Source organism: Amblyomma mixtum, chromosome 2, assembly GCF_055824585.1.
Source record: "Amblyomma mixtum isolate Tamu chromosome 2, ASM5582458v1, whole genome shotgun sequence".
In the NCBI taxonomy this organism is placed as follows: Eukaryota; Metazoa; Arthropoda; class Arachnida; order Ixodida; family Ixodidae; genus Amblyomma; species Amblyomma mixtum.
Window position 1 is genome coordinate 15,001 of NC_143013.1, and position 25,556 is coordinate 40,556.

General features: G+C 49.7%; 1 protein-coding gene and 1 non-coding gene across 2 annotated transcripts; both read left to right on the plus strand.

The window, feature by feature from the left end:
- The first annotated feature begins 11,279 nt into the window (after positions 1-11,279).
- On the plus strand, positions 11,280-11,352 carry TRNAK-UUU (transfer RNA lysine (anticodon UUU)). The gene has a single exon. It is a non-coding gene; the product is annotated as a tRNA-Lys (tRNA).
- A 3,905-nt stretch (positions 11,353-15,257) lies between these two features.
- LOC149358189 (uncharacterized) lies at positions 15,258-23,633 on the plus strand. The gene is made up of 3 exons (XM_089568794.1): positions 15,258-15,329; positions 22,842-22,928; positions 23,319-23,633. Exons 1-3 carry the CDS (start codon positions 15,258-15,260, stop codon positions 23,631-23,633), a joined length of 474 nt encoding a protein of 157 aa, XP_089424920.1.
- The last annotated feature ends 1,923 nt before the right edge of the window (positions 23,634-25,556 follow it).

Below are 25,556 nucleotides of genomic sequence, written 5' to 3' on the forward strand. Positions count from 1 at the left end.
ACCTAACCTAACCTAACCTAACCTAACCTAACCTAACCTAACCTAACCTAACCTAACCTAACCTAACCTAACCTAACCTAACCTAACCTAACCTAACCTAACCTAACCTAACCTAACCTAACCTAACCTAACCTAACCTAACCTAACCTAACCTAGCCTAACCTAGCCTAGCCTAGCCTAGCCTAGCCTAGCCTAGCCTAGCCTAGCCTAACCTAACCTAACCTAACCTAACCTAACCTAACCTAACCTAACCTAGCCTAGCCTAGCCTAGCCTAGCCTAGCCTAGCCTAGCCTAGCCTAGCCTAGCCTAGCCTAACCTAACCTAACCTAACCTAACCTAACCTAACCTAACCTAACCTAACCTAACCTAACCTAACCTAACCTAACCTAACCTAACCTTGTAGCGCCCGGCGACGCTATAAAGCGCCGGCGCTGAGATCGGCGTTACAGCGCGCGCTAGAGGAAAATAAAGACGGACAGCGCGTGCTCGTGGCGCACGCCCGGCACGGGCAGTCCGGAACTAGAAGCCTGCCACGCTGGTCGTCTCTGTCTGGTGCTCCGCTGCGACCCCGCTAATACCTCAACAGTGGTGACCCGGCGAACCGTGCTTTCTATCGCAGCGGCGTTCCAGCATGGCGTACTGGCAGCACCCAAGTTTCGACCCGCCGCTCCCGGCGTTCCGGCCTGCAGGCGTCGGCGGGTGGTTCGCCCAACTGGAGGCTGCGATGTACCTGAACGGCATCACCATCCAGCCGTTCAAACACGAAGTCCTTTGCGACATCCTCCCGCCCGACCTCCTGCGTCGGCTCACCTACTCTGCTTTCGGCGGCCGGCCATACGATGAGCTGCGTGCGGCCGTCTTGGCGTACTTCGGCGCCTACTACGTTCCGCCGCCGCTCTACGACGCAGCGGACCCGTTTTCGCCGCCGCCAGCCTCTGGCCCTGCACCGGCCTCGCTCGCGCCCACGCAGCCTTCATCAGAACCCGGCCCGCCTCAGCAGCCCCTCGCCGCATCGCCGCCACTCCCGTCCAGCGTCTCCAGCCCGGCTGTCTCTCTCGACGCCACACCAGGTGGGATCCGCACGAGCTCCGCCTCGCGTCCTGCTCCCACTACTATCCGACCCGCGTCTCTGGCTCTGCCTCCTTGCGCTTCAGTGGCGTTGTCGCCAGAGCCTCCTGCAGCCAAGGACGACTCTGCGGCAGCAGCCGTGCCGAGGCTTCCGGTCTCTCCATCTACCTCGTCACTACCGCCAACAGCTCTGCAGGCCTCTTCTGTGAGGTTGAAGCCGTCGCCCGCTGATGCTAAAGAGCCCTCGACAACGACCAAGCCTGCTTGTCACACTCCCAGCCCCTCAGAAGGTCCGCAGAGCACTACTCGTCATCAGGAGCAGGATGAGAAAGCCAACCCGATGACAGCAGTAACAAGCACGGCGATCGCCTCCAGCCCCACTTTGCCTGGAACAGTTCCTGACCCAGAGTCAGCGCTTGCTCTCAAGCCCGACCATGCCCACACGCGCATCAGCACTGGCCAGTCGCTCCGGACGGCCACTCCCGCTTTACCCCAGCACCTGGAATTGAACCCAGCAACTTCCTCCGTCATCTCCACAGCTGTCACCGTTGTCTCGTCGGGCACACCTGTGCCAACCCTAGCGGCCGGACCGCACTGCTCGCGCCCTACATCAGGGGCACCTGAGCCATGTCAGCCAGCCATTTCCACCTATTTGGACGACTTGAAGCTGGCGCTACAGCAGCGACACGACACCACGATAAAGACCACATCTGTCCACGGAACCGTTTCGACCGCTCCCTTGCTTGTGACGACGTACTCTGTGTGCCAGCTTCCCGCCGACATCAGCTGCAACGGTCCAGCACCAATGCCACTTGTGCCAGCGGGCAGCCCTACAGTCGGTGACGGCCCCACCATGGCCTCCATTGCCCTAATATGCTTTGTCAGCTCGGCACCCTGCATCATTCGCCCATTGCGCAGCAGCCAGGCTCGTCCACCTGAATCCGCGCCCTCCACCCGACGGCTCTTCCCGGACCCTGACATGAACTTACCGGACCCTCCCTCCATCGCGTGACCTCCATCTGTACCCCGTCGGCGCGTACATTTCGCCGTTCCGTCTAGGCGGGGGGCCCTGTAGCGCCCGGCGACGCTATAAAGCGCCGGCGCTGAGATCGGCGTTACAGCGCGCGCTAGAGGAAAATAAAGACGGACAGCGCGTGCTCGTGGCGCACGCCCGGCACGGGCAGTCCGGAACTAGAAGCCTGCCACGCTGGTCGTCTCTGTCTGGTGCTCCGCTGCGACCCCGCAAACCCTCAACAACCTAACCTAACCTAACCTAACCTAACCTAACCTAACCTAACCTAACCTAACCTAACCTAACCTAACCTAACCTAACCTAACCTAACCTAACCTAACCTAACCTAACTTAACCTAACCTAACCTAACCTAACCTAACCTAACCTAACCTAACCTAACCTAACCCAACCCAACCCAACCCAACCCAACCCAACCCAACCCAACCCAACCCAACCCAACCTAACCTAACCCAACCCAACCCAACCCAACCCAACCCAACCTAACCCAACCCAACCCAACCCAACCCAACCCAACCCAACCTAACCCAACCTAACCCAACCTAACCTAACCTAACCTAACCTAACCTAACCTAACCTAACCTAACCTAACCTAACCTAACCTAACCATACCTAACCTAACCTAACCATACCTAACCTAACCTAACCTAACCTAACCTAACCTAACCTAACCTAACCTAACCTAGCCTAGCCTAGCCTAGCCTAGCCTAGCCTAGCCTAGCCTAGCCTAGCCTAACCTAACCTAACCTAACCTAACCTAACCCAACCCAACCCAACCCAACCCAACCCAACCTAACCTAACCTAACCTAACCTAACCTAACCTAACCTAACCCAACCCAACCCAACCCAACCCAACCCAACCCAACCCAACCCAACCCAACCCAACCCAACCCAACCCAACCTAACCTAACCTAACCTAACCTAACCTAACCTAACCTAGCCTAGCCTAGCCTAGCCTAGCCTAGCCTAGCCTAACCTAGCCTAACCTAACCTAACCTAGCCCAACCCAACCCAACCCAACCCAACCCAACCCAACCCAACCCAACCCGACCCGACCCGACCCGACCCGACCCGACCCGACCCGACCTGACCTGACCTAACCTGACCTGACCTAACCTAACCTAACCTAAGCTAAGCTAAGCTAAGCTAAGCTAAGCTAAGCTAAGCTAACCTAACCTAACCCAACCTAACCCAACCTCACCCAACCCAACCCAACCTAACCTAACCTAACCTAACCTAACCCAACCCAACCCAACCCAACCCAACCCAACCTAACCCAACCTAACCTAACCTAACCTAACCTAACCTAACCTAACCTAACCCAACCCAACCCAACCCAACCCAACCCAACCTAGCCTAGCCTAGCCTAGCCTAGCCTAGCCTAACCTAGCCTAGCCTAGCCTAGCCTAGCCTAGCCTAACCTAGCCTAGCCTAGCCTAGCCTAGCCTAGCCTAGCCTAGCCTAACCTAACCTAACCTAACCTAAACCTAACCTAAACCTAACCTAACCTAAACCTAAACCTAAACCTAACCTAACCTAACCCAACCCAACCCAACCCGACCCGACCTGACCCGACCCAACCCAACCCAACCTAACCTAACCTAACCTAACCTACGTGCCACCGAAAAGGCTGCCTGTTTGGAGGAGCTTGCAGGCAAAGCTACCTCTCCAGTTCACATAGCTGCTCGAAACAGAACTGCTCTTGCTGAGCAATTTGCTCACAATTGCAGGTTGTGGTCATGACTCAAGGTTAGGTAGCCCACCCGCCTCCTAGGTGGGGACTTTTTTGTGGATTGTCTCTAACGCTCAACGAGCGCATTTCCTGCGACACGGTCCCCTTTATTCTGAAATACTACACCGCTGTACTGAAAACACCTTGTTCCCTGTAATGGAAACCAACTCACGGCCGGCTCACAGCAGCCGGTTTATGTAGATCAATACATTTCAACTCAAAATTTATTTATTTATTTATTTATTTATTTATTTATTTATTTATTTATTTATTTATTTATTTATTTATTTATTTATTTGTAGATATTGTCACGACCAGAGGAGCCGTGAAGGTAGACGTCGAGAAGAACCCAAGACTGGGAGCCCTTTTTTAATTATGGAGCCAGCTTCCACGACACAGAACAGAACCGCGCGCCACGAGAGCCCACTGCCGCTTCGTCGTCGTCTTGGACTCAGCGCGGAGGCCACGCGGCGCGTTAGGCGCGTGGCATTATTCCCCCCCCGCGAAAGCAAACATCGTCTCGATGTGGAATGGGGTATGTACTGTGAGGGGAGGAGGAACAAAAAAAAAAGACTGGGGGTGAGGTGAATTATACAGTGCGCTCTAGATGACATGCAGGGAGAGTCAAGTTCACACGTGGGGTAAGGGGAAAAGGTACGAAACAGCGTGAACACAGCGCTCAGTCACGCGAAAAGTACGGCTTTAAGCGCACTACATGCACGATTTCAGGCCGTTGACGCTGAGGGCCGGCGACCACAGTTCCATGGGGGACAACTTCGTAGTTGACGCTGTTCAGGCGGCGCAGGACTCTGTACGGGCCAAAATACCTATTTAAAAGCTTTTCGCACAATCCCTTGCGGCGCACTGGTGTCCACACCCACACGTGGTCGCCCGGCTCGTAGTGCACGTCCCTGTGCCGAAGGTTATAGTGTCGGGCATCGGCGGATTGCTGGTCCTTGATGTGCAAGCGGGCCAGCTGACGGGCCTGCTCTGCTTGCTCCACGAAGTGGCCAGCTTCAGGGGGAAGCTCTGCGTCGCCGTACGGCAGCGAGAGGTACGGGGATCGATACCCCGCACCTCCACCAGTGTCACGACCAGAGGAGCCGTGAAGGTAGACGTCGAGAAGAACCCAAGACTGGGAGCCCTTTTTTAATTATGGAGCCAGCTTCCACGACACAGAACAGAACCGCGCGCCACGAGAGCCCACTGCCGCTTCGTCGTCGTCTTCAACTCAGCGCGGAGGCCACGCGGCGCGTTAGGCGCGTGGCAATATAACCCCCTTCTTGAACCCACGCAGGAGTGGATGCAAGATAGGAAAATGTCAATAGCGGCTCGAACAAGGAAAACAAGTACAGGAGCAAATAATTACAGTAATGGGAACGACCGGCAGCCGTTCAAGCGGTGGGATGAGGAGGTCTACAAAAACAAACCGACAACGCCATGATTATGCGGCCGCTTCCGAAAGCGACAAGGCCGGCACGTGTGGCGGCTGCCTACCTAAGCCCGCACTACCAATGTGTTATGCCCGTAAACATTTCATGCCTACTCTACTCTCGGTTACGGGAGAGGCAGAGATTTTTTTCTTGTTGTGTTCGCTGTGTCATCACAGCAAATTTTTCGCAACTTGAACGCTCCGTAGTGCAAGCTCATTCGCGCACCCTGCTCAGCAACTGCTCACATGCGCGCCCGCGTCGTTGGCAGGGCACTACGGCTCGGAGAGTGCCGCCACGGGCGGTGGGAAGAAGCAGCCCCAGGCGGAGGTGAGCCTGCCGGCCTGGTGCTGCAGCGTGCGCCGCATCCGGGTCATCGTGGGCTGCTTCATAGCGTTCAACGTGCTCGTACTCCTGCTGGCGGCGGTCAACTCGGGCTCCATATGTCCCGTGCGCGGCACGGCGGAGGCCTGTGGACGGACCTGTGCCAGCACTGCAGCGGCGACGGCCACAGCCGGGACGCCTCGTACCGCGACATCGCCGCCGACATCTTCCACCTGCCGCTGCTGGAGAACGCGGACATGAGCGCCCACTACTACAGCAACACAGTTAACGGCCTAACTTTTAGAGCTCGCAGTGCAACACAAGCAGAAGAGGTCGCGATTGCTCTCGCGGCCTCACATTCCAATTCAAAATACATAATCACCGACTCGCGAGGGGCCTGTCGGAACGTCGAACAAGGCTGCACTCCCTTCCTAGCCTATCGAATATATCAAAATAGCATACATGATACGGACCCCGCACACCGTTACCTCATATGGGCCCCTGCTCATCAGGGGTTGGCAGGAAACGAGGCAGCAGACGCAGCCGCCCGCGCGCTCTCTCACCGGGCTGTTTTCTCCTCCCCATCCGATCAGGAACCCGATTTTAATCCGGTCTATACATTCAAAGATATTACAACATATTATCAAAATTGTCATCGCCTTTACCCTAGCCCATGTAAAGGCCTGAAGAAGGCGGATGAGCGGCTCCTTCTCCTCCTTCTCACCAATACTTTGCTGTGCCCGGCAGCGCTAAAACATTTTGACCCCTGGGCAGCTGCCTTAGCTGCCGCTAAGGCAGCTGCCCACACTGTAGTGCAGTGTCTTCTGACACTTATCACATGGTGTGGGCCTGCCCCTCCAACCCCGCTATTCCCCCCATCCCCAACCCAACCCGGGAGGACTGGGAGGCGACCCTGCTCGGCTGCCACGACTTACAGGCCCAACAAGCCTTAGTCGGGCGCGCCCGGGCGGCGGCAACCGCCACTGGGGTCCCATACTAGGGACCTCCACCTAGTGTTTGTAAGGATCGGTCCCTTACGGGCTGATCCAAACATACCTCCAGTTCATTCGAAATAAATGTTTTCACCACCACCACCCACCGCTGGCGTCGGCGGGAAACGCGGTCGCAAGTGGTGCTTCCGCGCGGGGTTCGCTACCGACCGCCGATTCCGAGAAAGCCGGAAAGTGCCTTAGTGCTAGGGCCTACTATGGCGATGAGTGCGGGATACTTCCGAAATGTAAAGTGCTGCGTTGAATATTTGAGTACTTCCGAGCTAAGTGAACATCGAACTCGAAACAGCAAAAAACACGCAACCCTAAATGATCCAGGGTCGCGAGAAAGGCGCTGCTTGACGCTCGGCCGCTGCCGTTGGCTGCTGCACAGACAGAGAGTCCGCGACAGCCTCTAGCGTGAATAGGTTCACACAGAAATTAACATTTCTTTAGCAGAACTTAATAAATACAATTTCCGACATTGGCGGTGAGCAAATTATTCCATCGCGTAGCTTCTTCCTGATGCATATTAGGTGTCCACAGAAGACCTTCGGATTGACATCTAATGCGGATGAGTTTCCCAAACTGATTTGATGGCTAATGTCATTCGAACCTAATGACAATAAATGTTCCCGTGTTGCAGCACATTCATGACATTAAGTGTATATTACAATTGCTAGTGTGACAGGACTATAACCTAATTTAAAGTTTGGAGTATGGGGGTTTAATGTCCCGGAGTGAATAATGTTATAAGGGATCCCACAGTACAGAGTTCCAGAATTTCCGACCACCTGGGGTTCTTTACCGTTCAATGACTGGGTGCAGTACACAGACCTCGAGAGCTCCGCCTCCATTGAAATTCGACTGCAGCAACCGGGATCTAACCCAGTCCTTTCGGGTCAGCAGCCGAGTGCCATAACCACTTAACCTATGCCGACACCTAACCTGACCTAACCTGACCTGACCTGACCTAACCTACCTAACCTAACCTAACCTAACCTAACCTAACCCAACCCAACCTAACCTAACCTAACCTAACCTAACGTAACCTAACGTAACCTAACGTAACCTAACCTAACCTACGTGCCACCAAAAAGGCTGCCTGTTTGGAGGAGCTTGCAGGCGAAGCTACCTCTCCAGTCCACATAACTGCTCGAAACATAACTTCTCTTGCCGAGCAATTTGCTCACAATTTCAGGTTGTGGTGATGACTCAAGGTTAGGTAGCCCACCTGCCTCCTAGGTGGGGATTTTTTTGTGGATCGTCTCTAACGCTCAACGAGCGCATTTTCTGCGACACGGTCCCCTTTATTCTGATCTGATCTTTATTCTGATCTGATCCCCTTTATTCTGAACACCGCTGTACTGGAAACAGCTTGTGCCCTGTGATGGAAACCAACTCACGGCCGGCTCACAGCCGCCGGTTAATGTAGGTCAATACTTTTCAACTCAAAATCTATTTATTTATTTATTTGTAGATATAACCCCCTTTTTTAACCCACGCAGTAGTGGATGCAAGATAGCAAAATGTCAATAGCGGCTCGAACAAGGAAAACAAGTACAGGCGCTAACAATTACAGTAATGTAAAGGGGCGGGATGAGGAGGTCTACAAAAACATGCCGAACACGCCATGATTATGCGGCCGCTCCCGAAAGCGACAGGCCGCCACGGGTCGCGGCTGCCTACCTAAGCCCGCACTGCCAAGGTGTTATGCCTGTAAACATTTCATGCCTACTCTACTCTCGGTTACGGGAGAGGCAGAGATTTTTTTCTAGTTCTCTTCGCTGTGTCATCACAGCAAATTTTTCGTAACTTGAACGCTTCGTAGTGCAAGCTCACTCGCGCACCCTGCTCAGCAACTGATCACATGCGCGCCCGCGTCGTTGGCAGGGCACTACGGCTCGGAGAATGCATCCACGGGCGGTGGGAGAAGCAGCCCCAGGCTGAGGTGAGCCTGCCGGCCTGGTGCTGCAGCGTGCGCCGCATCCGGGTCATCGTGGGCTGCTTCATAGCGTTCAACGTGCTCGTACTCCTGCTGGCGGCGGTGAACTCGGGAACCACGTCCCGTGCGCGGCACGGCGGGGGCCTGTGGACGGACCTGTGCCAGCACTGCGGCGGCGACGGCCACAACCGGGACGCCTCGTACCGCGACATCGCCGCCGACATCTTCCACCTGCCGCTGCTGGAGAACGCGGACATGAGCGCCCACTACTACCCGCTGGCGTCGGCGGGAAACGCGGTCGCAAGTGGTGCTTCCGCGCGGGGTTCGCTACCGACCGCCGATTCCGAGAAAGCCGTAAAGTGCCTCTGTGCTAGGGCCTACTATGGCGCTGACTGCGAAGTACTTCCGAAAGGTAATGTACTGCGTTGAATATTCGAGTACTTCCGACCTAAGTGAACATTGAACTCGAAACAGCAAAATACCTGACCTGACCTAACCTAACCTAACCTAACCCAACCCAACCTAACTTAACCTAACATAACCCAACCTAACCTAACCCAACCTAATCCAACCCAACCTCACCTAACCCAACCTCACCCAACCCAACCTAACCTAACCCTAACCTATCCCTGACCTAACCTAACCTAAGCTTGCCTAACCTAGCCTAACCTAACGTAACCCAACCCAACCTAACCTGACATAACCTAACCCAACCTAACACAACCCAACCCAACCTAACCTAACCCAACCCAACCCAACCTAACCTAACCCTCCCTGGCCTAACCTAACCTAACCTAGCTTGACCTAACCTAACCTAACCTAGCCTAACCTAACTTAACCTAGCCTAGCCTAACCTAAGCTTGCCTAACATAGCCTAACCTAACGTAACCCAACCCAACCTAACCTGACATAACCTAACACAACCCAACCCAACCTAAGCTAACCTGACCTGACCTAACCTAGCGTAATGTTCATATTTGAAAGGCTGTGCGCTAAAAAGACGTTCACAGGAAAAAGGATAGAGATGACAGGAAAGAAGCGCATTTCAAATATATATTTCAAATATGAATATATGCCAACTAGCCCGTCAAAAAGCCTTACTAATCTAATGTTCATGGGGGTGAGCACGACTCTGTCATAACATACGGGAAAAGGGACTTCGTCAAGAGTCCAACTGAGAGCCCAAAATGCACTCAGTTTAAAGCATCTGAAAGGTGACACATATTTTTTTTTTATTGCACGTCTCGTGCATGATCTGGTAGTGGGTTGACAGGGCTGCAGCTCTAGGTGATGGTTGGGCGAGGTGTGGCCCAAAAACAACCGAAGAAACTTCACGGTACGACCTCCAAGCATGCGTCTTCCCTTAGTAAAACATTCCTCTGCCAAACATTCCACCAGCCTGGGAAGCATCCACTCAGACGCACACGACTGTAATAAAACAGTGCGGATTCCCATAGCCCATCAATTCTGTGCAGAAGCCAAATTAACTCTATCCGGTTTTCGAAGAAATCTGTCGTGCCCACTGGCAACAGGGGACCAAGAGACCAACACGAACAGGCTTGAGATCCTAAACCGCAGCTTTGCCGCACCGATCGCTGGTCACCTTACCTCTGTTTCAGTACGCCGTAGAAGCCCTTGTGCGTTCCAACGTATTCTGTAATGGCGACATCTTGTTCAAAGCCTATCCGTGCCCTTTTCGGAGCACTTACGTCTGCACCAACATCTGCCATGTCAAACAGGTACGGCAGCGTGCTCCGAGCTCCGCGCTGTTGGTTTTGAATGACTTTACTTTCGACTTGGCTTGACTTATCTTGCTTGACCGATGAGTTGGCTCAGCGGCTGCTCTAACAGATTGGCGGGACTTCAAAAAGATGTGATTGAAAATACACTTCTCACCCTCGTTATACTCACACAGGAATGATTGGAATACATATGTAATTCAGTTATAGTGACTTACTTTAAAGCTGACCATGTCTTGCATATATTCTCAAAGAACGCACTATCTTACAGTCACCTACAGTGCATAGCAGCGTGTTCGATTGACATCACGGGATACTGTGAATGAGGTTGCATATGAGAAGCATCATGGTTTTGTAGGCGGCCAGAGAGGTGCCTCGAGCTTGCGTGTTCAAGGACTGCTTGGCTTCTAGCCCAGATGACCGAGTCTACGTCCCACGCGGAGCCGCACGACACAGCCTGCATGCCCACCGGCAGTGGCATGCAGCTGGATAACCAGGCCTTCTTCCAGGCCTTCTTATGAATTACAAGCTTAACGCAATGTAGTGGGGTCGAGCTGTCCTTCATATAATACTGTCAAAGATGTTCCAGCATTGGACACGACCGTACGGACAGTTCTAGCAATTAAATCAATTTAAGTGAAACGCTGCATTATACTATATACCTCCTCTGAGTCCCTCCGGTTGACGGACTAGCAAACGGACCGAGGATGATGGTTGTGTCAACAACTATTATAAAATAATTTCGCCCATCGCCACGTACTTTCTTCTCCACGCTATTGACAAAGCCATGCAACGCGGCTGGACTACTGGCAAACAGCCAACACAAATGCATTCTATGCGAATTAATAACGCGCTTTCGCGGCATCGAAAAAGCTGCTCGTTCGGCCATTGCCTCCTCTTTCTAGAGGAGGCAGTGGTTCAGCACATAGGCAGTTGGTTCACATATTAAACTTCGCCACTCATATTGTCTGTTTTCCTAGATAAATTCGGTGTTCATGTGCGTATAAATAAAAAAAAAAGCCCGGGTAGCTCAGTCGGTAGAGCGTTAGGCTTTTAACCTAACGGTCCAGGGTTCGAGCCCCTGCTCGGGCGTCTTTTTTTAATTCAACCAATATGATTTTTCTCGTCCTTGTCGATTTTTTAATGCGACAAACGTAACTCGCTGCCTCGCTGATGGCCTTGTAAGCTACATTTTAAAAGAACGCGATCAACTATTTACGGCTCCACTCTGTACATTTCGCTGTGTGAGAACCAGGCCAGTCGTTCTCCTTTTAGAGCTCCTGTTTTCTCATTACGTGCACGCAGAAGTAGAAAACACCTCTGGCGGCTTTCTCGGAGCTGCATGTGTGTTCCGACAGAAGTACACGAGCAGCCGTGTAGTGGGGCCACCCACGACGCTCGCCACTGACGACACACACGCGAGCTGCACTGTGGAGGCGGAATTAAGGACATATTAAAATAGATTTTCTTTTGCTAATTAAGCACATCAAAACGTCTCTTGTATTAAAAAAAAAAAGCAAGCCCAAATGGTAGTACATGACGACCTCACGTCCATACGGTGTTTTTTTTTTTTTTATACTCCGCCAGTGCGGAGTATCTCGTTAACTTTCTTGGAAAAGGGAGGTTTATAAGAGCTCCAGGGAGTAAAAGCCTTCCTCCCAACAGAAATGAACTATAAACATGGCGCCATGCTTACGTATCTTCATTATATGCTATTTCTCATAGTAGTGCAAGCGACAGTAATGGACAGGAAGTGGCACGGGCAGCCGTCAAACCAGCTTAGGCGACTGCACTGCTCTCAGGTGACCCTACACCGTAGAACTCGGGAGCCGTTTGCTTCTGGTCTGCTTAAACTTTGCGAGCTCGTTTGGTTGCCTATTACCGTAGATGAAGCGATGTAACCTATTAAGTCCCATAACAACCTCCTCCCCCTTCCTGCAAAAGGCCGCGCGGGACGAACGCACGGGCGTCACTTAGGTTCGTGGGAGCATGCAATACCACTGCGCACGCCCGGTAAGTTTTTGTCGGCAGCTAGGGGAGCATGCGCATGATTTCGGAGGCGGCTGGCCAAGCGAGCGACGCACCGGCGGAGAGAGAGGGAGAGAAATAACTTTATTGACCATGGGATTTGGGACACGTAGGTCCCTGGGTCCCCGCACGACCCCGCTGCGCTAAACGTTCTTGAGTTCATGGAGTTCCATGACGTGGGCGGCCCGGTCAGTGGTTATCTTCTGCCTGACTGAGTCCGTCGAGCGCAGCAGAATTTCCCATTCCTTCCAAGTGGTAAGGAGCTCGGGGCTCCGCGGGGGAGGGTCCACAGGGCATATAAGGAGAATGTGATTAAAGGTGCACTGAAGAGGAATCTGAAATTGTCTTTTTGCCGCGGGAACTCAATCTACACGTTCCTAGCATTCTTAGAAACTGCGACTTATTGCCCTGTATGGCCGATTTCCCAAATTAAATCGAATTAACGTCCGGCTCCCGCCCTTTTTTTTTAATTCTGCCTCGTACGGTGGGCGGAGTCGACCAACGCGTGGAGTGCCTTTCACCCAGTCCCGTGGCGGATTGCCGCTCTGCCATCGGCGGAGTAATACGTAGTAGTCCGTAGTAGCAAATAGTCCGCGCGTATTTTTATTTCTGCGGGCTTATTTTGCGGTTATATTATCTGCGAATGAAACTATTTATTCATGGAAACCTGAAAAAGAAAATAAAGCGAAAGCAAAGCCTCCACGGAGCCGGCTGAAAGGAACTTCACGCGTTGGTCGACTCCGCCCATCGTACGAGGCAGAATTCAAAAAAAAAGGGCGGGAGCCGGACGTTAATTCGATTTAATTGGGGAAATCGGCCACACAGGGCAATAAGTCACTGTTTCTAAGAATGCTAGGACCGTGTAGATCGAGTTCCCGCGGCAAAAAGACAAGTTCAGAATCCTCTTCAGTGCACCTTTAAGAGTAGCGGGAGAGTTCAGAGCGGGAGCGCAAGTCGTGGTGTGGGCGGCCCGGCACAGCCGCTGTAGTTTTTCTGGAACGTGTCTGGGGAGCCGCGTCCTAAACGCTGCGCAGTGGCGGTCTATCGGCAGCGTAGAAGCGGCACCTGGAGTGGCGCGAAGTCTGCAGCCCCATCACTAGCTCACTAAGCCCCGCGTTGAACTAGGATGTGTTGTCTTGATGTATTGTCTGAGCTTGCTAGCATTGTGTTGGTTTGCTGGCAGAGCCGCCGCGTAGGCCAGAGTCATGGCCCTTTAGATGGTTCCGGCTGCGTCTACATATACTAAGGAGCCCCACGTTTCCCGCATAGCTTTCGCACTGGCTAATCTGCTGCTGTGGAACTCGGGGTGCATGCTCCTAGAGAGCGGCCGAACTGAGATGGTTTGGGTCCATGTCGCTTCTCTGCAAGTATGTGGGTTGACACTTCATGCGGAGGTGTTCGAGTACTCGACGGCCGGTTTTATGTTAGATAACATGGAAGCGTGCTACGAGGTTTTGCCTCAATTATTTCATCTAGGCTGCTGTGAACTCCCATTTTCATGAGTTTAGCAGTGCTGGCGTTGGCTGGGAAGCATATAGTATAGTGCTTTCTCGGCCGCTTTCCGTATAATTGTGTCTACTTGGGGAAGAGGGGAAGGGGAAGATCCGTTCCTGTCCCATGTTTCCGAGAAACAGGCTTTGCGTCAGCGAACACGCGCTCTAATTCCTCCGTGTTCGTACCCTCTCCCCCGGAGTCTCACTCGGGAGGAGGAGGTATCTGTGCGCCGGATTCGGGCAGGAGCGGCTCTGACTCCTTCTGTGCGTCATCGGTGGCGTGACAGACGTTTCGAAGTGACTGACAAGTGTCCCCATTGTGGTGCTGCGCCAGAGCAGTGTGATGAAAAACACTTGCTGTGGACTTTCCCGGCTACAGCTTCCGTGAAACGACGCTTCCAAAAGAAGGTAGGCCTGCGATGGGACCTTGCAGGCGACTATCGCAAGTGGACTCATGATAATCGCTTTATCGTGAACTTTTGCCACTTTTTAAGCGAGGCTTGTTTACACTCCTTCTTATAACTTTCTTTCCCTTTTACATTATGCCTAATGGCAAACATTTCGAATAAAAAAAAATTGTGTCTACTTTTTCTTTCTCAGTCTTCTTTCAGCTTAGGTGTGATGAGCATGCGACCCTGCTGGTGATGAAGACGACTTGTCTTAGAACTTATTTCTCCTTGACCCTGAATTTCTAGCCTGACACCCGCCTGATCATGCATGCTGCTTGATACGTAGTAGTGTTTAGCTTCCAAATTATTTCTCAGTTCCCTTTGTTGTTCTTGATTAGCCCTAAGATCTTGATTCTTTCCACTTCTAGAATTTGTTGGCTCTCTAGTCGAAGGATTTGTGAAAAGGATGCCAGATGCCCATCGCACATGAAGGAAAGTCAGGCCTGCAGAGAGACACCATGATAAAAAAAGAACGTGCAAGAGCTGCCCAAACTTTCAGTCCATCTCTGGAAGTGAAGTGGCGGCCATCATCTGTCAGTGTCCCGTCTTAATGATCAGCGAAGGGATATATTTAATTTTCTGTACTGGAAGTTTTGCAGTGTAATGAATTAAGGACATACATTATAAATTAGGATTTTTCCCTAATGGAATCAATGTCTCACAAAAATTCTAATTAATTTCAAAACAATTTAACCACTTCTCAAGGGTGAGCGCATTTTTGTACACAGTATACGCTAAATTTGTGGTAATTTGCAATGTATATTCGTCACAGTTGCGTTAATTTTGCAAGCGCAATTAGAGATATTTCGTTATGTAAAGCCCTTGAAAAATTCAGTGAGAGAAAGGGCATCTACAGCCTTCAGAAAGGCAAAGTAAGCACGAACGGCTCGTCGGGTTCTCGTGAAGAGGAAGAATTCACCTCGCGAGCTCGCGAGTTAGCATCGCGCGCCGGACTAGGAACGAGAAGGACCGAGAACGAGCAGCGCCAGGACGTGGATATTTTCGGCCGCCAACAGCGCGCACTGCTATGAGCGCAGGACCCAAAGGAAGCGGCGGTGGGGACAAGTCGTCGGTCGCAGAAGGCCACGATGACCGCAAGGTAACGCAGAAGTTATTAATCTATAAAAAATTGCGCCGCAGGCTAGCTGTACTGCTTGCATTCAGCAAACTTATTCATTATTGTAATGAATACAAAGCCATTGACATAGCACGCAGCAGTGGCGGCAGTTCCTTCCACCGTTTAATCCCTCGTCTTGCTGTTACAGACTTCTGACCACGTGCACGCATAATCAGCTGGCAGGCCATCGACAAATAGCTGCGCTAGAAGGGAAGCAAGCGCTACGTCACCACCGGACAAGACTATAAGAAGACAGCTCTGCCCCCGGCGCGGCCACATAGCACGCAGCAGTGGCGGCAGTTCCTTCCACCGTTTAATCCCTCGTCTTGCTGTTACAGGTTAGTTGTATTTTTTGTCTACCGTAAGAATTCAAGCAATAGTTTTTTTTTTTTTTTTGCCGCTGCTGCTGCTGTTGCCATTGTTAGTGGTGTACTTGGCGTGATGTCTGATGAGGACATTGCTGATATCTGTCTGGCATGTCACGTAGCCATCAAGAAAGATTCCACTGCCATAAGCTGTTCTGAGTGTGCTTTCACATACCATGCCGGGAGTTGCGCAGGAGTGGGAGAGGCAGCCGTAAAGGCCAAGCCTGACATAGGAAGGTCATGGCTGTGTCCAACATGCAAAGCCTCGAAGTTAAGAGGTAGCCAGAACACTGGAAAGGCTAAACATGACTATGATGTTGACATTGTGGCGAGGCTAGCCAATATGAACAAGAAAATTGGAGCCCTTCTCCCCCTCCTGAGCAAAATCGAGAAACTTATGACCATGAAAGAAACTGTGGAAGCAATTGAAAAGAATGTCAAGTTCTTATCGGACAAATATGATAGCGTAGTAGAGCTCGTCACAGCCCAACAAACAGAGATAACTGAACTGAGGGAAAGGGTAGACAAAGTCGAGTCGGATGCATCCCTTCAAGAAATTAAAGAACTGAAAAGAGAGATAAACGATCTGGATCAGTATAGCCGTAGACAGAACCTGGAAATTCATGGCATGGAACATACAGAAGATGAAAATTTGCTGGCAAAACTAAACACTATCGCACGGAAACTGGAAATCCCGGAAGTAACAACGCGAGACGTAGAGGCAATTCACAGACTCCCTTGCAAACCTGACAAAGTCCCTCCAGTGCTAGTGCGGTTTTCTTCACGTACGCTGAAAAACCAATGGGATGATAAACGATCACTCTTGAGGACAAAAGTACCAGGCATCAGACTGTTCGATAACTTGAGCCCGCAAAATAAGAAGCTCTTTTGGCTAGTCAAAACAAGGGCGACCGAGAAGTCGTATGAATTTTCTTGGCAGAGGAACGGAAGAATCTATGTTAGGAAAAGGGCAGGTGAGCTCGCCATTCTGATAAAGACTGAAGATGATCTCAGCAAGATCAACTGAAAGACGCAAATTCCCTGTTAATGCCTTTGACCCATGTCACAGCCTTCCCGCAATACGGCTACTATAACGGACAGGCATTCGCTGATGCTCTCATCCATCTACACCCACTGCGTAGATTCCTTTCAGTTTTTCACCTGAACACGCAAAGCTTGCGTAATAAACAACTAGAAGTAATTAGCTATTTAACATCCCTGAAACATGAATTTAGCGTTTTGTGCTTTACGGAAACATGGTTTAGTGACAAACATGATGCTGTCCAGTTTGATGGTTACAGATGTGAAGCCCTCTGTCGCGACCGCCAAAGAGGTGGTGGTATAGCACTATACATTTGTAATACATTCAGTTATACTGTCTTGGAAGAATACTCTGTGGTCACCATTGACTACGAAGTGCTTACAATCAATTCCAAAGGTTTTATTATAACAGTGTTATACCGCCCGCCTTCCGGATCCCTTCCCGTGTTCTTGAACTTTTTTGAGCATTTCACGGAATATCTCACATCGAAAGGTCTTCCCGTCATTATTGTGGGAGACTTCAACATTAATGTATTATGCAAAGACTCATCATCAGTTGCACTTCTTGAATCAGCGCATTCAGCTGGACTGAAAAATGTTATTGATGCACCCACTCGTGTGACCACCAGAAGTGAAACGCTCATTGACCTGTGTTTTACTAGCTGTTTAAAAGATGTCTGTGCAGGTGTCCTAGCAACTGGTATTAGTGACCACATGCCTTTTTTCTGTTTCCACCCTATTGAAAATCAGACGCCTCGAACTCTGATTCATCGACGACGCATTAGCGAAAATGGAATGATTCTTTTCGGTAGCATGCTATCAAATACAGATTGGAGTGAAGTCTTAAGCATTCAGAATGCCAATGATGCGTACAATACTTTTGTTGACAAAGTAATTAAATTCTATGAAGCAGCATTTCCTGTTGAGAAAGTCGTTAAATGTCGCAAAGCAAGAAAGCCATGGATTACAAGGGAACTTTTGGAAAGAATAAATAATCGAGACAGGTTATTTCAGGAATTTATCAGGACTAAAGATGTAAGTAAATTTCTGCAATATAAGAAGATTAGAAACAAACTTAATACTGACCTGAAGAAAGCCCGTACAGAATATTATGTTAACAAGTTTACGACGGTTTACGGCTGCCCTGAAAAAGCTTGGCCTCTAATGAAATCCCTTCTTTCGCAAAATGCGCATACTGCCCCACAGGAACTCATAATTGATGGCATTGCTTATTCAGGCTCCACATTGGCTGAAAAATTCAATACTCATTTTCTAACGTCGGGAATTACGCATAATTGCGATAGCGCCCACTCTGAATTGTATTTTGATGATCGGTTGGCAGATACAATATTTTTGTCTCCAACTACGCCGTACGAAGTTGAATCCGTGCTGAAAGGTCTCAAGGACAACTGTGCTATCGGGTACGATGAAATAGCAGCTCGTCCAGTGAAAGCGGTGGCTAACCTGCTGAGCTTACCTCTTTCACACATCTGTAACTGTATCTTGCGTGATGGTTTGTTTCCTGAAAAAATGAAAATTGCCCGCGTCTGCGCGGTATACAAGGGAGGCGACAAGAACGTTTTCGGGAACTAGCGTCCTATTTCCGTACTTCCGATGTTTTCAAAGATAGCGGAGCACGTAATCAACAGTAAATTGGGTAGCTTCTTACACAGCAAGGGCGTCATCAAACCGCAGCAGTACGGGTTCCAGAAAAGTAAATCAGTAGAGTCTGCTTTGTTAAACATAAAAGAAAAAATCATTTCGAACATTGAAAATAAACTTTACACAGTAGGCATATTCTTAGTTTTCAAGAAGGCCTTTGACTCCATAAAGCATGACATTCTTTTCTATAAACTGGAAAGATACGGTGTTCGTGGAACTTCGCTACGTTTAATCAAGAGTTATTTGCAGAATCGACTCCAGTACGTTGGGTTTGGTAACGTTAAATCAAGTTTATATTGTAACAAACAATATAATATGTAATAACAAACAATATAATATTATATTGTAATAACAATATAAACGATATTGTAATGATGTAATGGCTTTGTATTCTGTCGACATGGTTATCCTCGAACAAACTAGCACTTAATGTAGAAAAAACCAATTATATAATATTCCGAGCAAGGAATAAGTTAATTCACAATAATATGAAGTTAACATTTCAGGGCCATCAAATTAATAGAGTGGATGTACATAAGTTCCTAGGCGTGTACTTCCATGAACATCTAAGCTGGACACATCACGTATCAAAACTGCGGATAAACGTTTTAAAAACGCTTGGCCTCCTCAACAGGTTAAGGTTTATTTTGCCAGCTTGGTTTAAACAGAAACTCTATTACGCAATGATTTTCTCCCGCCTATACTACTGCATACTAGTTTGGGGCAGCACTGGTAAGGGTAACTTAGAAAAACTGTACGGCCTGCAAAAGAAGTGTATTAGATATATAGCAAATAAATCGCGATATGAACATGCATTCCCTTTGTTTTTAAAATATAAAGTATTACCCATTACTTATGTGTTCCAACAGAGTCTGGCAAACTACCTGTATTTAAAAATAAAATCACACGGACAAAATTTCGTTACGAGATATAGAAGACCAGACTGTGGTCATATGTTAAGAGAGGAAAAATACGTGAAACAACGCGCTAGAACAACCTACGGTGAGGAGTCAATAGATTATCAGCTACCGTTATTACTGAACACGTTTCCAGAACTGCATTCCATCTCAAATGATTCTAAAACACGCTATTCTTTTAAAAAACGAGGGAAAGAAGCACTGCTGCTAAAGGTTGCAGATTGTTATCAAATGTCGCGATAATATTTTCATATTTTCATTTTATCGTGACTTCAAAAGAAAAACCTGAAATAAAAAACAAAAAAGGCAACCAATATGAACTGGCGCATATCGAATGTTAACTCAGAACCAGGACTGGCCTTCAATCGTTGTTGTTGGCGAGTTATACCCAGATAACGTTTTCAAACTGATGTTACCCGAGACGTCACCAAAGAATGTGTGAAACTGTTTTGTGCTGTTAGCTTTTTCTTGTCGATACTCTGTTCTTGCTTTCATTACTTATGTATATTTCTTTCTTTTGTTTTGATTGTCTTGTTGGCTTTTTCTTGTCGATGCTCTGTTTTTGCTTTTATTACTTATGTTTATTTCTTTTTGTTTTGAATTGAAAAAGACTGCGCAAGTGACTTCTCTAGTGTACAAGGTCTCCTTCAGCAAATACTGGCACTGCTCGCCGCACAGCGTGCGTGAAGGTCACGAGGCCCCGTCAGGCGCCATATGGACGCCTTTTGCCTCGTGAACCTCAGCAGATATAAAAACAAAAATCCCCAAGTATATGTACCCCGATTCTGCTGAAATAAATTTCATTTCATTTCTTTTCATTTCATTTCAAACTCTAGTGCGCCCGGACGTGCAAACCAAGCAGGAGCCATTCTCCTGTCGGAACGAGGCCCTTTCCAAAAAGGGCTCCATGGGCGCTGCCATATTGTTCCCTGGACTGCAGTGGGCACCTCCCGCTAGCACGGTGGAAGCGGCGAAACGCCTCCTCTCTGGACTGCTAGAAACCGGTTCCGCCGCCGGAAACAACATGGCAGCGCCCAGGTTGGAAAGGTGTATAGTTTATAAGCGTGTCCTTCGTCGGCTGTATATATGTAGGCCTAACTGTTTCTCTAGCGGTGGATCCTGTCATCCCATCAGAGTCTGAGGATGCGCTTCGAGGGGCGCGTAAATTCGTAGTCGTCAGCGAGTGAAACGCGATGATCCGATCATTCGGCCTTTAGTATATTGGACACTGTGATGCCTGCTGGACACTGAAATGAGACATCTTCTGTTGAAAGCTGCGTGCGTGCACGGTATACCTGCGTGTTCTTCAGCGTCATGCACACTTCGCCGCGGCGAAAAAGTCACAAAAACTATAGCAGTGTTAGTTAGGCCTGCACAAATTCCCGGTGAGAGCTGGTTCACTGCTAACGCGCTGTTCTGTGCTGCTTTGTTTTTCTTTACTTGCATAGCTCAGGGAAGCTGCAGTATATACACAGGCGCGCTATGCTGTGCTAAGTACGTACAGTAAAGACAGGAAATATTTCGCAACTTTTTTGTTTTCTTTATTGCTTTTGCGCCCCGCAATGGCTTCACTGCGGCTGCGACGACTTTCGCGCTGTTGAGAGCTGCGGCAGGCGAAGGCTTCTTCGTCGACCGTATACCAACATTACTAGAACTTTGGACCATATACCACATAGCAGAAATGTAGGTGACGCGCGCGGGCTGTCTGTTCCTGTTTGCTCTAAGACCGCGCGATTCGCGATTGTTCTGGAGTTGCGCCCATTCTAGTTCCCACCATCTGCTTCTCGTACTTATCTCAGGCCGCGAGATGGCACTGCCATCGAACCAGCTATGTCGTCGGATAGCACTGAAACTAGGCTCTGAGGGGTCTCCGTAAAACAGCTCTCCCCGTAAAAAAAAAAAAAAAAAAAAAAAATGCAGTATCTCATTATGGAGAGATGTAAACATGAATGCTTTGCATTACCGCCGTAGCAATGACTATAGAATGGGTTAAAAATGGTGCTACACCCGGGGACATCTTTCTGTGGCTATGCAGGGCGAGGCGCAAAGCTTCCATAAGTGCACTCTTATCACGCGCTCACGAAGGGGAGATATATAGACGTTTAAGCTGGCGGCGCGTGCTCGTAGCTTCCCCTGTGTAGCCACAGAAAGCTGTCCTCGTCCATGTCATGCCACGCCACACCACACCACCTCTGCCGCCGACCCCGCCGAAGCGTAGAACGGGCCAGGGACGCACGCGCGCTTATCAGAGCCTGCAGCCAAACAGAACCATAACATCATGCGGTGCTGTTCGGGCGCTCGAACCAGACCACCTGCTTTTCGTCGTCCTCGCTCCATTTTTTTATAGAAGCCCCGAATCTTCCGAACGATGGGTAACGCCGCGATGACGAGATGGAATCGCTGTAGAACACAGAGCGCTGAGCCCGATCTTCGCCTTTATAACACAGCTTGCACTCCCGGCACGCCGGTTGCCTTTAGTATATGCGCCGAGCTGATTACGATTCGGATTGAAAATTTCGGAAAGTTCGCTTCATGTTCTCTCTCCGGTTTACGGCGGGTCCCGGATGATGTTCACCTGAGTTTGCCGAGGATGGGAGCTATAAGTGTTTCGGGCTTAAAACCACACGCTTGCATTGCCCATATGAAGATGGATACACTAGTTGGATGTAACTGGAAATGGTGTCTTCCAGCTGTGAATGGAAGCGATTCTAGCAGGAGCCAAGTGTGAGTGAAAATTTTCCAACTGGAGCTAACTGAAAGTGGAAATTTTCCAGCTGGAGCTATAGTAGTGGGACACGATTTCCGGCATTTTCCAGCTGGAAACAGATGTCATTTAATCTGGGATTGAATGGTACCCAGGTAGAACGGCATAATTTCCAGTTCAGTAATCCAGCTGAAAAAAGAAAATTGGTGGGGTCTTAGCTTTGGTTAAGCCTGGTAGGTTGCGAAAGCAAAAGCGCAGCGCCTCCAACAGAAGGAACGCAGTGCGCCGCGTCTACAGCCCACGCGTGGCTACCGGCCGCCGCTGCGCGACGACTCGACTTGGTAGCCCACCTCTCACCTTGGTATGACATCACACTGACATCACTAGGCATGGTATGACGTCAGAGGTCATTCTAAATGTCACGCGTGGCTACCGGCCGCCGCTGCGCGACGACTCGACTTGGTAGCCCATCTCTCACCCTGGTATGACGTCAGAGGTCATTCTAAAGGTCAAACGTGGCTACCGGCCGCCGCTACGCGAAAGGCCGTTCATGAGCGTAGTATTGCTTTCGCAATAAAACTTGATCGGTTTCGTCCGTTAACGATTGTACACGCAATGACTGTGCAAGGCCTTCTAAATCGCTCTGAATGCGAACTAGCTGCGTGCGCTGGGAAGCTGCCTCATGAGCGCCAGAGGAACCATGGACATCACACGGCATAGTGTGGGGCACATCCGATTAGCGTTCTCAAAACGAAGCAGCGTCTGATATGTATACGTCGATACGTGTGCTCTCTTGCGCATGCAGGCTGAGTCACCGCCTGGAGACGACTCTCCTCGGGTGGACCGCACCTTTCACCTCTCCCAAATCACCCATTACACCAACACTGACGACGTAAGTATCAAGTGTGCTTTGTTGTCCTGGGATCACTGGTATGGGTTTCACAGTGGAAAAGCCAGCAGTAAATATCATTAGTGACTTATTCCCAAACCTGAAGCTGCAGTTTTCAAGACATGCCGTGACATGCAATAGAAAGCCAACCCAGACAAATTAAATATCGCATTCCAGCTGCTTACCATATCAAAGCGCAGTTGGTGAGTTTTTAATGGTTTAGAGTGGGAGCAAATAGTCAAACTCTATCAGCGGACACATGCTTGCGAACAACCGGCGCCGTGGCCACTTCGCCCGCAAAAGAAAAAGAAACGCAAGGCATGCACGAACTTTGTGACAGAAGCAGAGCTCGCCGAATTGAATGAACCGTGTTCTTTTCTCCCACAATGGTAGTCGACAAGCGACCAACGCGCCCGAAAACCGGTTCTTCACTGCGGCTGGGTCTCGATCGCCGTGGCCGGCTTCCTGGCGACCGTGGTGGGCGCGCTGATCGCCCTGGCCCTCGCCCACATGCGGAGCAGCTACAAGCAGGTGCTGTACCAGAGGTCCAGAGAAGCGCCAAACTACACTACGGCCGCCGACGCAGCCGTAGTGCCCGAAGTGGTCACATCGCTGGAAGGCGAGGATGTGTCAGGCCGCGACGACTACTCCGTCAACGAAGTTATCAACGACACCCAAGCCGTCATGTTCGTGCTGAACGTGGACTAGTCGGCCGCTCAACACCGTGCGGACTACTTATCAGTGACCGTGCCAAGACCGCACGCATCGTTAATCGCAAATGCAAACAGTAGTAAACGAGATATTGCACCTTGAGCTCGTCGTCGATTTTGTGATGCCTCTGTCGATGATGATGATGATGATGTCGCGGTCACGCCCTTTACAACGGGAGAACATCTGTTATCAGAGTCCGAACAAAATGTAAAAAAAAAAAATCTTTATTGGTGCGCCACCTTTGGCGTTGACATAAACCGCTCAGAGACCACAGGTGGCTGACCATACCAAATCGCACAGCTCTTAGGTGGCGCTACCGTCTGCTACTGATATCGCTATTGGAAAAAGTTTTTCCCCAAAGCGACTCGGGCTATGAGGGACGCCGTAGTGGAGGACCACGGGTAATTTCGACTATCTGAGGTTCTTTAATGTGCATCGACATCGCACCGCCGTTGCCCTGATCGATCTCGTGTCTTCGCAATTCGATGTAGGCGAATTTCTAGAGGCCCGTGTACTCTGCGATGTCAGTGCACGTTAAAGAACCCCAGATAGACGAAATTGTCACTATACAGAGTCCCTAATAGCCTGAGTCGCTTTGGGATGTGAATCCTATAAAACAAACCAAACGTTCCGTAATCTTATTTCCTGCGCCCACATTTCCTGTTTGTGCCTCCGAGGCCTCCGGAACTGGCCGCAGGATCAGGCGCCTAAACTTCGCAACTAGGCTGCAAAACACATTTCGTCGGCTGCTCCTTTGCCCTCACGAGTGAAGCATCCTCTCTAGTCTACGTTTAGGGTCGGGTCGCGTAAGTGCAGCATTTGCAACATCCGTGATGCCCTGCACGTCGTACGTGGTAGATGTTTTGACTTTTGCTGCAATCGAACATTCCCTAAATAAAGCCCAAAAATCCCTAATTTAGGCCCTTTTTTCCTGCAGCAGATTGAAAACTCCGTCAATCTGGAAAAAGAGAATTCGGTTCGTGAAATTCCCTGGCCGTAAAAGTTCCATTTACGTTAAATTTTGCCCATAAAATTATATGTAAAAAGGAAAACTTCCCAAATGGAACACTACTGGCGCTGGAATCGCACGCCTAGGCAAGCCTCTCCTCCTCGCCGCGTAGTCAGCTACGGCGGCGCGCCCTCAGTGGGGAAAGCACATCGACCAGGGGCCAGTAATGATTAATCCCATCCCTTACCGAACTGAATCGATATCCTCCTGCTGAAATGCACTACCTCTGAGCCACCTTTATTGCGTGATGCGACGGAAATTAGATAATTATTGGCATCCTCTTTGAATCGGGGCGGCGGCGAATGCCACCTTGCCTAATAAATAGAAGTGGCTTTTTAATGTGTTTTGTTATTTTTATTTCCACCCCTATTCTGTCTTTCCCCCATTCCAGGCTAATTTTTGAATTCTAAGCTATATTGTACATCACTGAAGGTCCGTGCTATTTATCCGTTCTGCATTAATTTACGCCACCATAATCTTTTGCTCGTCTCTACTGTTATGAGTTAATTTTGTTTCCACTATATCTAAAACCCAAAGCTACTGGAACTCTCACCATGTACGTCCTCTGATATCTTGGTGTATAGATTTACATGTTGAATGTTTTCTGCACTGCTTCAGCACGGTGCAGAAATACAATCTCCCTGTTACTTCTATACTGCCTGGTACTATGACAACTTGATGTAGCCTCAAATAGAAGTGCACTAGCTTCCTCTTGAATGATCATACAGCGTTTCCCTCCGGGCTTAGCTCTTTTCAGCTCTGCATTAATTCACGCGATAGTTTTTTTGTTCCCATTTTTGTTTCCACCTGTAGTTTCGGATTCGCGGACTATTTTTTTACATTCGTTATTACTTCTTTTCCTTGCTGTTGCCTGCGTTATAACTAGAGACCGGATTTTAGGCAAATGCCTA